This window comes from Podarcis cretensis (assembly GCF_951804945.1).
Source record: "Podarcis cretensis genome assembly, chromosome: 10".
In the NCBI taxonomy this organism is placed as follows: Eukaryota; Metazoa; Chordata; class Lepidosauria; order Squamata; family Lacertidae; genus Podarcis; species Podarcis cretensis.
The window spans coordinates 6,687,500-6,700,248 of record NC_137179.1 but is presented as its reverse complement, the minus strand read 5'-3'; the positions used below and the strand labels follow the sequence as shown (position 1 = coordinate 6,700,248).

Genomic DNA, 12,749 nt, shown 5'->3' with positions numbered 1-12,749 from the left:
TTTTCGTCTTGCGAAGCACGGACTTTGGAAAAGCTTCAAAAATACCAAAGTCTTCAAAAACCTCAAAAAAGGCTACCACACCGCCTGCTATGAGTTGCTCCTCGAAGTGAATGCACGGGTTTAAGAAAAAGGAAACAAACTTGCAAGACGTTTTCATCTTGCGAAGCAAGCCCATAGGGAAATCCGTCTTGCGAAGCAAATCAAAAAACGAAAAACCCTTTCGTTTTGCGAGTTTTTCGTCTTCCGAAGCATTCGTCTTGCGAGGTACCACTGTACCATCATCCCAAACTTCTGGCCGTGCTGAATTGTGCCAGATAACAACAACAACAACAACAACAGCAGCAGCAGCAGCAGCAACAACAGCAACAACAACAACAAATTTTATTATATCTCGCCCTTCACACACAACAACAACAACAACAACAAATTTTATTTATATCTCGCCCTTCCCAGCCAAAGCCGGGCTCAGAGCGCCTAACAACAATAAAAGTAACACAGCATTCTAAAATCAATTCATTCTAAAATCAGTTCAGAATCAAATTAATGGCAACCATTGGGCTGGAGTTCTATGAGGATTACCAAAGGAGGGGGGTCAGACTGTGCCTTGGCCAAAGGCCTGGTGGAACAGCTCTGTCTTGCAGGCCCTGCGGAAAGATGTCAAGTCCCGCAAGGTCCTAGTCTCTTGGGACAGAGCGTTCCACCAAGTCGGGGCCACAGCCAAAAAAGCCCTGGCTCTGGCTGAGGCCAGCCTAACCTCCCTGTGGCCTGGGACCTCCAAGACGTTTTTGTTTGAAGACCGTAAGGTCCTCTGTGGGACATACCAGGAGAGGCGGTCCCGTAGGTACAAGATAAGACAGATGGTGCCTTAAGAGTTGCAGCCTTACAAGATCTGGAAATCCACCGATTAGCCACCTGTCTTTTGAAAGGCCCCCTCTTCCAAAAGAAACAACCCACCCCCCATTTGTGGGTCAGCCGCTAGTGGGCGAAATAATAATAATAATAATTTATTATTTGTACCCCGCCCATCTGGCTGGGTTTCCCCAGCCACTCTGGGTGGCTTCCATAGAAACCAAAAATACACGCAGGTGGCGCTGTGGGTTAAAGCCTCAGCGCCTAGGACTTGCCGATCGAAAGGTCGGCGGTTCGAATCCCTGCGGCGGGGTGCGCTCCCGCTGCTCGGTCCCAGCGCCTGCCAACCTAGCAGTTCGAAAGCACCTCCGGGTGCAAGTAGATAAATAGGGACCGCTTACCAGCGGGAAGGTAAACGGCGTTTCCGTGTGCGGCTCTGGCTCGCCAGATGCAGCTTTGTCACGCTGGCCACGTGACCCGGAAGTGTCTCCGGACAGCGCTGGCCCCTGGCCTCTTAAGTGAGATGGGCGCACAACCCCAGAGTCTGTCAAGACTGGCCCGTACGGGCAGGGGTACCTTTACCTTTACCTTTACCTTACCCCGCCCATCTGGCTGGGTTTCCCCAGCCACTCTGGGTGGCTTCCATAGAAACCAAAAATACACTAAAATATCACAGATTAAAAACTTCCCTGAACAGGGCTGCCTTCAGATGTCTTCTGAATGTCAGGTAGTCATTTATCGCTTTGACATCTGATGGGCAGGTGCCACTACCGAGAAGGCCCTCTGCCTGGTTCCCTGTAGCTTTGCTTCTCGCAATGAGGGAACCGCCAGAAGGCCCTCGGTGCTGGACTGCAGAGTCCGGACAGAACGATGGGGGTGGAGACGCTCCTTCAGGTATACTGGACCGAGGCCGTTTAGGGCTTTAAAGGTCAACACCAGCACTTTGAATTGTGCTCGGAAATATACTGGGAGCCAGTGTAGGTCTTTCAAGACCAGTGTTATGTGGTCTCGGTGGCCGCCCCCCAGTCACCAGTCTAGCTGCCACATTCTGGATTAGTTGTAGTTTCCGAGTCACCTTCAAAGGTAGCCCCACGTAGAGTGCATTGCAGTAGTCCAAGCGGGAGATGACCAGAGCATGCACCACTCTGGCAAGACAGTCTGCGGGCAGGAAGGGTCTCATCCTGCGTACCAGGTGGAGTTGGTAGACAGTTGAAAGACAACATGCCAGCTTCCCTTGCCATCCCCTTGCACTACCTCAACTCTGGACTATTCTCAGCCCCAGCAAAATAAAGAAGACCTACCTTTTCTTCAGAATGATGATGCCCAGAGCCATGTTTGCTATCAGAGATCCCTGAAGAGGCCAGGCAGCCGGAGGGGGTCATGGAAAGAAGGAAAAAGCCAAGCGGGTTAACAGTGAATAAGAGCTAAAGTGATGTCAGTGATTATAGACAGGTAAGGAGATTTCAGGTGAAGGGTTTGTATATGGCAAGGCCCTGGGGTATCGGAGGTACAAGACGAATTGGTGGAGCCTGTCAGAGGTTTCTAAGCAGAGGCTGGATGGACACCTGTCAGGGATTCTGTACCTGTGATTCCTGCATTGCAGGGGTTGGACTAGATAACCGCTTGGGGTCCCTTCCAAATCTACCATTTTATGTATTGCACCTCTCTAGGGGACTCCTGCAAACGACACACACACACACACACACACACACACACACACACACACACACATATACACACACACACACACACATTTTTATTGGGTAATAATAATAATAATAATAATAATTTATTATTTATATTCCGCCCATCTGGGTGGCTTCCAACAAAACACTAAAATACAATAACCTATTAAACATTAAAAACTTCCCTAAACAGTGCTGCCTTTAGATGTCTTCTAAAAGTTTGGTAGTTAGTTTTCTCTTTGACATCTGGTGGGAGGGCGTTCCACAGGGCAGGTGCCACTACCGAGAAGGCCCTCTGCCTGGTTCCAACAATCATTTAACATAACTTCTTATACAATATTTTAGACTTCCGTCAACAACCTCTGATGATTTTTCGTTCTTTACCACTTATTCTGCATTTCTTAATTTTTCTTTTACTCTTAATTATCATTAACTCATAATTCTCTTCATAGTCTTTCTTGCAATATTTCAAATAGTCCTCCTTACAGAACTTCTTGCAGTCCAACAAGCGTAATCTGTTCATTGCAATTGCTTTTTCATATATTTACTCCATTTACTCCAGTCTTCTAAGAATCTCTGGTCCCACAGGTTTCGAATCCTTCCTGTTAATTTATCTAATTCTGCATAGCCCATTAATTTCATCCGCCATTCTTCTTTCGTCCTGCTTCCATTTTTGTGCCAATAATATTCTTGCTGCCGTCATTGCATATAAAAACAATCCTGTCTATTAATATCACCTGCAAACGACATCTTGGGGAAATGCTGTTCCGATGAGAACAGCACTTGGCATTTTTAGTTTTTAAATAAATTTTGTTTTATTGGTAAACAAAACAAACTAAGTGTAAAGAGCACACAGAATTCCTTTATGTTTCTTTTTTGAATTAAACATTATTGCTCGAACCGAGATAACTCACGGCATTTATCCTTGCAAAACGTAATAAGGACCTTTGTTTCATAAATTTCTTCGGCTGTTAATTAGCAGCGCTACTGAAATATGTTGTTAGGACTGGCTGATGTTTAGAAAGGGGAGCCAGGCTAGGTGAAGATCTAGCCAGGCAACTGTTATGTTGAAGAGCAGCTATGGGGAGTCTGCGGTCCCCAGATGTTGTGGAACTCCAACTCCCCATCAACCCAAGCCAGAACAGCCAACGGTCAGGGATGATGAGGGCTATTGTCAGGGAACTGCCATCAGCTCAGAGGCGAGGAGGAAAGCCCCGCCTCCAGTGGGGAAGGGGCGCAGGGAACAGAAGATGCTAGGGAGAGCCTCAACACCAAGCCTGAGCAAAGAGGTGGGGAGCCAAGTCCCCCTTTGCCAGCGCCCTCTCTGCGAAGTAGGTTTGGGCCCAGAGAGGGGAGGAGAAGGATGGGGGTCACATGACTGTTATGCTGGGGGAGGTACAAAGACCGGCCATGCCCAGATTCTGCTAGCGACTGAGCCAGACAGGGACTTGCGACACTCTGCACTGTAAATAGTTTGTACAGTGGTGCCCCGCAAGACGAATGCCTCGCAAGACGGAAAACTCGCTAGACGAAAGAGTTTTCCGTCTTTTGAGGTGCTTCGCAAGACGAATTTCCCTATGGGCTTGCTTCGCAAGATGAAACGTCTTGCGAGTTCTTGCGAGTTTTTTCCCTTTCCTCCCCTTTTTCTAAGCCGCTAAGCCGCTAAAAGCCGCTAAGCCGCTAATAGCGCTAAGCCGCTAATAGCCATGCTTCGCAAGACGAAAAAACTGCAAGACGAAGAGACTCGCGGAACGGATTAATTTCGTCTTGCGAGGCACCACTGTATTAATAATAAAGCCTGGAAAAGACAGGTTGGAGTCTTGCCTGTTTGCTCTTGAGCAACCACAACAGCTACAACAGATTGGAAGATTTGGGGTACAAAATGGAAAACGAGCGAGGTCCCAACTAAAGAAGAATGGCAACTTAGATTAATGGAATATGCACAGCTTGCAGACCTAACATATAGAATAAGAGGACAAGACGAAGATACGTTTAAAGGAGATTGGAAAACATTTATTGAATATATGGGGGGGAATTGTGTACACCTGAAAATGTTCGCAGCCTTAAGATAAATTCAACAGTGTAAATAAGTTTTGATGGATGTAATGATGGCATCCTGAATGGTTTAGTTTATGTAAAATATGCAGGGATTTATGTTATGCAAAATGAACCTTGGAAAGAGAAGAAGGGAAGTCACTGGTATTTTAAGGCTGTTTAAATGAATATTCTAAAATGTAAGACAGAAAATGTAATAAAAATTATAGAAAAAGAAGATTCGGGGTACATAACAGATTCTTTACCCCAGGCACCCCCCAAACTCAGCCCTTCAGATGTTTTGGGACTACAACTCCCACCATCCCTAGCTAACAGGACCAGTGGTCATGGATGATGGGAATTCTAGTCCCAAAAACATCTGGAGGGCCGAGTTTGGGGATGCCTGCTTTATGCTGTGCCCGGGATTTGGTTACATGTGATAAAATGGAAACTTAATAAATATTATATATTTTAAAAAAGCAAAAGGACTCACCGATCTAAATATCATATGCAGAGGCATCGCGATGTTCAAGTTGAGGGCGTAGTTGTTGACCACGCTGACCGTGAAGAACATAGCCACCATGATCAGGTAGTACCTGGGAGGAGAACCACAAAGGGATTTGCCCCATAAGCCCAGCATGGAGTAGTAATAATAATAATAATAATAATAATAATAATAATTTATTATTTGTACCCCGCCCATCTGGCTGGGTTTCCCTAGCCACTCTGGGCGGCTTCCAACAAAACACTAAAATACAATAACCTATCAAACATTAAAAGCTTCCCTAAACAGGGCTGCCTTTAGATGTCTTCTAAAAGTTTGGTAATTATTTTTCTCTTTGACATCTGATGCGAGGGCGTTCCACAAGGCAGGTGCCACCACCGAGAAGGCCCTGTAACTTGGCTTCTCGCAATGAGGGAACCACCAGAAGGCCCTCGGCACTGGACCTCAGTGTCCGGGCAGAACAATGGAGGTGGAGACACTCCTTCAGGTATACTGGACCAAGGCCGTTTAGGGCTTTAACGGTCAGCACCAACACTATGAATTGTGCTCGGAAACGTACTGGGAGCCAGTGTAGGTCTTTCAAGACTGGTGTTAAATGGTCTCGGCGGCTGCTCCCAGTCACCAGTCTGGCTGCCGCATTCTGGATTAGTTGTAGTTTCTGGGTCACCTTCAAAGGTAGCCCCACGTAGAGCGCGTTGCAGTAGTCCAAGCAAGAGATAACCAGAGCATGTTGGGAGTTATGATGAGAGAGGGGACGTGTGGCTATCACCTGCCCCTCCAAGCTTAAGGGTATTCTGTTACAAGAATCTGGGGGTGTAGATCTTGTCCGAAGCCTGGGGCGGGGCTAGGGCCATGACACGACCCCATTGGGAACACCTGGGGGAGCTTGAGTTGGTCTGCATCGACGGGGCTCCCCCTTCTGGTGGTTACCTTTACCGGACTCCCTGTGCAATGGGCAGGAGTCAGATATAGTCAGGTTCATTCAATGCCTAAGCCAATACCGCTCACGTTCTGTAATCAATAAAGTTGTGGCCAAAATTTGACCAATAACATTAACCTAATATTTGTGTCCTGTGTGTTTATTCTTCAACGAGGGGGTGGTTGCGGGGTCTTGACACACAATCTCTGCAACCAGTTTTGGTAACAGCCCTGTGAAGACACTCTCCACCCCCCCACCCCCCTGTAAGCCAGGGATGGGGAACATTCTGTGCTCCCCCAGGTGTCACCGGACCCACAAAACCTTGGCTCCCATCTTGCGGACAGTGGCCGTACCTGATTGGGATGGTGGGTCGCTTCCGTCCAAAATTGGCTTCAAAGATGAAACCCTCGATGGCTATGAAGAAGAATTGGGCAAAGGTAATCAGGTTCCCACATCCTGGAAATTCCCTGTGTTTGAAGTGGAGAAGGGAGGGAGAGGAAGGAAGGAAGGAGAAGTTATATTTGAAAACTCCGTCCCTAACCACACATAAAACAAAGAGAAAGATTGCACCCTTCTAATTACCGTATTTTTCACTCTATAGGACGCACTTTCCCCCCTCCAAAAATTAAGGGGAAATGTGTGTGCGTCCTATGGAGCAAATGCAGGCTCCTTGGCTTCAGCGATAGCAACGCGAAGTCTCCAAAGCGCGGAGGGAGCGCTCCCTCCATGCTCCGGAGGCTACGTGTTGTTTTCGCTGAAGCCTGGAGAGCGAGAGGGGTCTCCCGGCTTCAACAGAGAGGGAGAGCTGCGCAGCGCCCCTTCAGCGAAGCGGGAGGAGAAATAGAAGGGGCTCCGTTTCTCCTGCCGCTTCGCTGAAGGGGCGCTGAGCAGAGAGGGGGAGAATTTTTTTTTCTTGTTCTTCCCCTCTAAAACAAAGTGTGTCCTATGGTCTGGTGCGTCCTATAGAGTGAAAAATACAGTACTTTTGCAAGGACTTTGCTGTGCTCAGATTTCACACCCTGCCTTGCCAAGATGGATGGGGTCTTTATAAGGCTCCAAAACTCAAATGTGTACTTGTTTGTGAGACGGCACTGAAAATCAATCAGACAGGCAAAAAGAAGTGATTGAATCCTGGGTTTTATGCCATGTTAACTGTTTTACATTTCCATTAAAAAAAAAAAATCTCACACCCTTTTCTAATTACAGCAACAACCAAGAGTTAAAACAATAAAACGATTGCATTTCCAAGGAGGGGAAAAACCGAGGACCTGGAAGGAATTAACATCACTTTATACGCAATGCAACGTGGCTAAGAATCGACCTATGTAAGAAGAAGCAGAAGAAGCAGACCAGTCTTATGTGAATCCCAGAAACTTCTCCCTCCTGGGGGTCCTTCTTAAAGGGTCCAATCTCAAGCTGCAAAGGTTTACAAGCTCTTAAACATATTTTGAAAGAGCCATCATCCGCTCCTGTGTCAACACCCAACACAAACAATCCAGGCAGTCATTCACATTCATGCAAACATAAAAGCAGCTTTGTCTACCCAGCTACATCAAGAGTTATTCTAAATGAGGACTTTTACTACTGGTCACACCTCCGCCCTATGGCAAGAGAGTTTATAGCATGACCTGCCACGACAGAAACCAGGGCCATCCTGGCTGCAAGCACTTTTAAAGGGTCAGTTCAAAATGACTTCTTAAATCTGAGAGCTGCGTCTCACAGAGCGGAAAGGGGACCGAATTTTCAAAGCTCGTGGCGCAAGAATAAAACTGCTAGTACGCCTGCAAAGCTAAGCAGGGTCTGGTCTGGTTTCAGACTAGATGGGGGACCGTGTGTTGAGGTTCCTACAAGGCAGCGGGTTACGCTAGATGACCTTTGGAGTCTCTTCCAACTCTGATTCTATTCACTTTGGGAACTGTAGCTGTTGCAGGAATTTATGTATGGGTTGGGGGGGGGTTGCCCCTCCAGCAGATATCATGCACATGCAGCCCACTACCAAAATCAGCAGACCTTTGTGATTTGTCCCCACAAAACACTTCATCACAGTTTCTTCCTATCTATTCAAAGGGCCTTTGCTGCACAATACCAAAAGTAAGAATTCACTGATAAATGTACTGGCTCACTGGGAAAACGTCAGAAATTAATATAGACATGTGAGCTCAGCTACTCAGCAGCCCCTCTGCCTGAGTGATAATCCCTGGCCTCCTGATACCTGAGTGCCAGACAGGTAGCTATTCCAGAAATAACAAACCCAGATGAAGACAAAAGGGTGCGATTAACTTGGCTGATTAACTTGGCTGGGAAACGGGGAAATGTAAATATCTCTTTTGTTACACTTGATGGGTGTTTGGTGGAGGGCAAGGGGAACCATGGGGCAGGGTCCAGGATGCTCAGATTCCTGCCACCAGACCTCCCCTTTCATGATGTATTAGTGATGTAGTTTGGGGGGGTGTAACATGGGGATTAGCAGCTAATAAAAGTTTGGGTTCTCTTTTGTTTGGGGCTTCCATCTTGTTCCACCTGGTGGCAGGTGGGAGTCCTGTCGCGACAGTCTTCAATAAAGACCAAGCCTACTGGCTGTTGTTTTGCTCTGGTATTCCTGGCTGGGGTCCTTGTTTTTTGTCCAAGGGAGCCCTCAGATTTCTCTGTTAACATAGATTTCTGGGAGTCTTTTGGGAAGGCCGTGAATTCGAAAAGTGGTACGATTCTGCTTTAAATGTAAGGTGCAGATGGAGACTTTGCAAGCTGCTAAAATAATCTGCAGCTGGCAGCTTTGGTGAGCTTATTTACAACGCCAGGCTAAAGAGCAGCGTACCTGCGTAGAGTGATCCCAAGGGGATACTCGTATCTCGGGAGCCCCACAAGGCGTCTTAACAAAGTCCACCTGCTCCTGCATTCTTGGCAAGAGCTGAAGGGAACGGCTGCAGTTTTGAACACAGGAAGTCCCAAGCTCACCTTCCCAGTTAGTTGATCTCTAAGGTGCTACTGGAAGGAATTTTTTTTATTTTGTATGGGCTTTGAGGACGCTCAAACTCAGGACATAAGGGAGAAAAGGAGGAAGGCAACCCACAGATAGATAGATAATTTATTACGGTCAAAGACCAGCTCGCATAACATAACACAATAAAAACAGCGTTCATAAAGATAAAATATACAATCGGAGCAGATTGCAGCAATAGCTCATGAGTTAAAATGGAGATATATACATAAACCCGTACAACTGAGATTTGGGCTGCCATAAAAAATTGAAGGGCAACTTCAGCATTTCCCTAGTAAGCTATTTTATTCGAGAAGACAATCTGTGCCTACAAATCTGGGTGCAGAATCTGGCTACCAGCCAGGTCGTCTTGTGATCTTTGCCAAAGAGGAGAGAATTCAGTTTAGACTTGTCTTAAAGATCGGAGAGCCTCTCTAGCAAGGGATCAATGGTGTCTCTACGAATCTCAACATAAAAAGGACATCTTAAAAAATATATGTTTGGGGCTTCCTATTTTCCCTAATAGGCAGGTGCAAAGTCTCTGTGCGTACGGGACTCTTCTATAGGAGCCTTACAGAACCGGTGAGGACAAGGCTGAGCTTCTAGCAAGAGTAAAAGCCCTTTTTGCATTTCTGGATGTGAGGAAATAGAGATATGTTGCTGGAGTGGCTACGTATCTCCCGTTTTCTTTGATTTTATAATCGGGGAGCCTTGTACAGTCCTGTTGTCTATCTATGTCCATGATTCTTTGCCTAACCACGGATCTAGCTTGGCCCAGGTCCATACTTATGAGGGTTTGGGGAGCAAGGCCCAGTTTCTGAAGGGTGTTTAAGACTGCTGTCTGCCATCCAGACTGAAACTGGTCGCTCTGAATCAATGGGGCTATTCCTCAGGGAAGCAGTTTCAGAGTTAGCCGCTTACCGTATTTTCGCTCCATAAGACGCACTCTTTTCCTCCTAAAAGGTAAGGAGAAATGTCTGTGCGTCTTATGGAGTGAATGCGTGGTCCCTGGAGCTGAATTGCCCAGGGGCAAAATGCAGGTCGTGCTTTTATTTTTAGAAAGAGGGAAGGGGGTGTTAAAACAAAGCCGCTGATCAGCAAGCGATCGGGAGGGAGATAAGGGATGCTAGCAATAAAGGAGGCTGCCTGGGAGGGGGGAGGTAAAAGCACATGGATCCTCAGGATTTTTGCATTGGGTCACCCCAAATTCTCCATCAAATCACATAGCATGTCCATGGCTACAGCCTGCACCAAAAAACACACGCATCCACTGCTTCGTGGGACCGCAATGGTGCAAAAACTGGTTACAAAGCACAGATCCACGTGGATGCTCAGGACATTTGCATTGGGCTACCCCAAATTCACCATCAAATCACATATCTTGTCTGTGGCCACAGCATGAACCACAAAAATCATACATCAGCTGTTTCATTCAGAATATTTTTTTTCTTATTTTCCTCCTCTAAAAACTAGGTGCGTCTTATGGTCAGGAGCGAAAAATGCGGTATATGCTGATGTTAGACTAATATGAGGTTCCACTTGGATAATGCCGGTTTCTAGTCTGACCCATGTATTTGAAATGCATCTTGGAACTTGTGGAAGGGCTCTGAGGAGTTTGGATTGCACTCTTTCAAGGGGATGAATGAACGAGGAGGTTGGTGGGCCCAGAAAGGATCCGTAAAGAAGCTGTGCCAACGTTTTGGCTTCATATGTGAACCCACAGGGCAACCATACAGATGAGGGCGGTGGCAATTTATAATTCATATGTTGCCCAACTGACTGAGTTGCCCCAGCCATTCTGGGTGGCTTCCAACAAATTAAAGCACAGCAAGACATCAAACATTAAAAAAAACCAAGCCGGTTTTGCTGCCACGACGCAATCTGAAAATGGATGACTCACTTCTACCCAGCCAGACCTGCGCCTCAGCTTCCCGAGAGAATTCAGAGAGCATTCGCAGCGTATCCCTGCTCTTTCCCCCCTCATGAAACAAGGAAAGGGAGTCCGATATGCTGTACACAGAAATTTAATATCTTGAAAACCATTTCGAGGACAACAGGCCCGGCTTGCTGCTTTCCTCACAGCTGAAATGCCTCCCACCCTTAGATGCATTTAAAAAATAAAAATAAATCTCAGATTCACCTGTTCCATGGGAACAGAGGTAAGAGGCCTTACACCATTAGTCTATTTAATTTAGTACTATCCACACACTGTATTTTCCCCAAGAAGCACCAAAGGGGTTGGCAAAGCCAGCACATTCATTCATTCAATCCATTTATATGCCGCTTAGTTTATAAAAGGGTGGCGCTGTGGGTTAAACCACAGAGCCTAGGACTTGCCGATCAGAAGGTTGGCGGTTTGAATCCCTGCGACGGAGTGAGTTCCCGTTGCTCGGTCCCTGCTCCTGCCAACCTAGCAGTTCCAAAGCACGTCAAAGTGCAAGTAGATAAATAGGTACTGCTCCGGCGGGAAGGTAAACGGCGCTGCTCTGGTTCGCCAGAAGCGGCTTAGTCATGCTGGCCACGTGACCCGGAAGCTGTCCGCCGGCTCCCTTGACCGATAAAGCGAGATGAGTGCTGCAACCCCAGAGTCGTCCGCGACTGGACCTAATGGTCAGGGGTCCCTTTACCTTTACCTAGTTTATAAAAAGCTTCAAAGCGGTTTACAAAATGGAAAGAGGAGGGGGGAATCACCTACTTTTAAGCATGCCAAAGTTAACACACTAAAACAGATTAAAATTACCTCGACTTTCTAAGCATCTGCTCAGGCTTTTCTAAACAAGAACGCTTTCAGCAGGTGCTGGGAAAGAGCACAGTGAAGGCGCCTGCTTGAGTTCAACAGGCAGGGAGTTCCGAAGGATAGCAGTGAGTCATGCCACACAAAACGACCCAGTTCTTACAAATGTGGAACAGAGATTACACGTAACGGTGCAAATTCCGCTGAGAAATGCAATCTTGCAGGTAAACTGGTCCCAAGTTGCTAAGGGCTTTATATACTAATAGCCTAATGCAGTGTTTCCCAACCTTGTGCCTCCAGCTGTTTTTGAACTACAACTCCCATCATCCCTGACTAGCAAGACCAGTGGCAAGGGATGATGGGAATTGTAGTCCAAAAACAGCTGGAGGCACAAGGTTGGGAAACACTGGCCTAATGATACAGAATATATAGTTTATATACCCCCACCTGTCACCACTCCCTGCCCGGCTCTGTCTAGCAGATTCGGAACGAGACGTCTCCGCAAACAATTGTTTTAAATTACCTTCTTTTGAGCTCAGCGAGCGTTCCAATTCCAATTTATACTTTCAGTTAAGTATTTTTATTTATCTTGCTTGATTGGGGAGGGGGGGCAGATGTGGACAGCTGCCTCCCTGCCCTCCCCGGCTACGCAGCTGCAAATAGTCAACCGCTGCTTTCGCTTCTGTGAGGCTCTAAACGAGAGATTGGGTGGCCATTTGCCAGGGACTGTGGGGCTGTGATTCCTGCATGCCGGCGGGTTGGGATGGATGACCTTTGGGGAACCCCTTCCCAATGCACAACCCCACGGTTCTGCGCCTCTCGGGATACCCACCCCACCCCGATCCTGGCAGGTGGGTTCCCTATCCTTGCTCCCCCCCCCCCCAGCATCTCACCTGATCAGCAGCTCCAGGAAAACCACGTTGCTGCAGCAGCCGCCGAAGACCAGCCCCACGGCCAGCCCGGGATGCATCCTGCGCAGAGACCCCCTCGGGCGTCCAGCAACCCAGCCCCGTGCACAGCCGGCGCAGGGAGCCGCTCCTCCGCCC

The 12,749-nt window shown here is 47.4% G+C and overlaps 1 protein-coding gene across 1 annotated transcript in view; it reads right to left on the bottom strand.

The window, feature by feature from the left end:
- The window catches only part of SLC35B4 (solute carrier family 35 member B4), a 25,587-nt gene extending 12,838 nt beyond the window's left edge, over positions 1–12,749 (bottom strand). Inside the window, exons 1-4 of the mRNA XM_079992982.1 lie at positions 12,597–12,749; positions 6,346–6,459; positions 5,062–5,164; positions 2,151–2,200 (exon numbers count right to left, since the gene is read on the bottom strand). Of these exons, the coding sequence (XP_079849108.1) occupies positions 2,151–2,200; positions 5,062–5,164; positions 6,346–6,459; positions 12,597–12,673 (344 nt within the window). The 5' untranslated portion in view covers positions 12,674–12,749. The remainder of the gene's footprint in view (positions 1–2,150; positions 2,201–5,061; positions 5,165–6,345; positions 6,460–12,596) is intronic.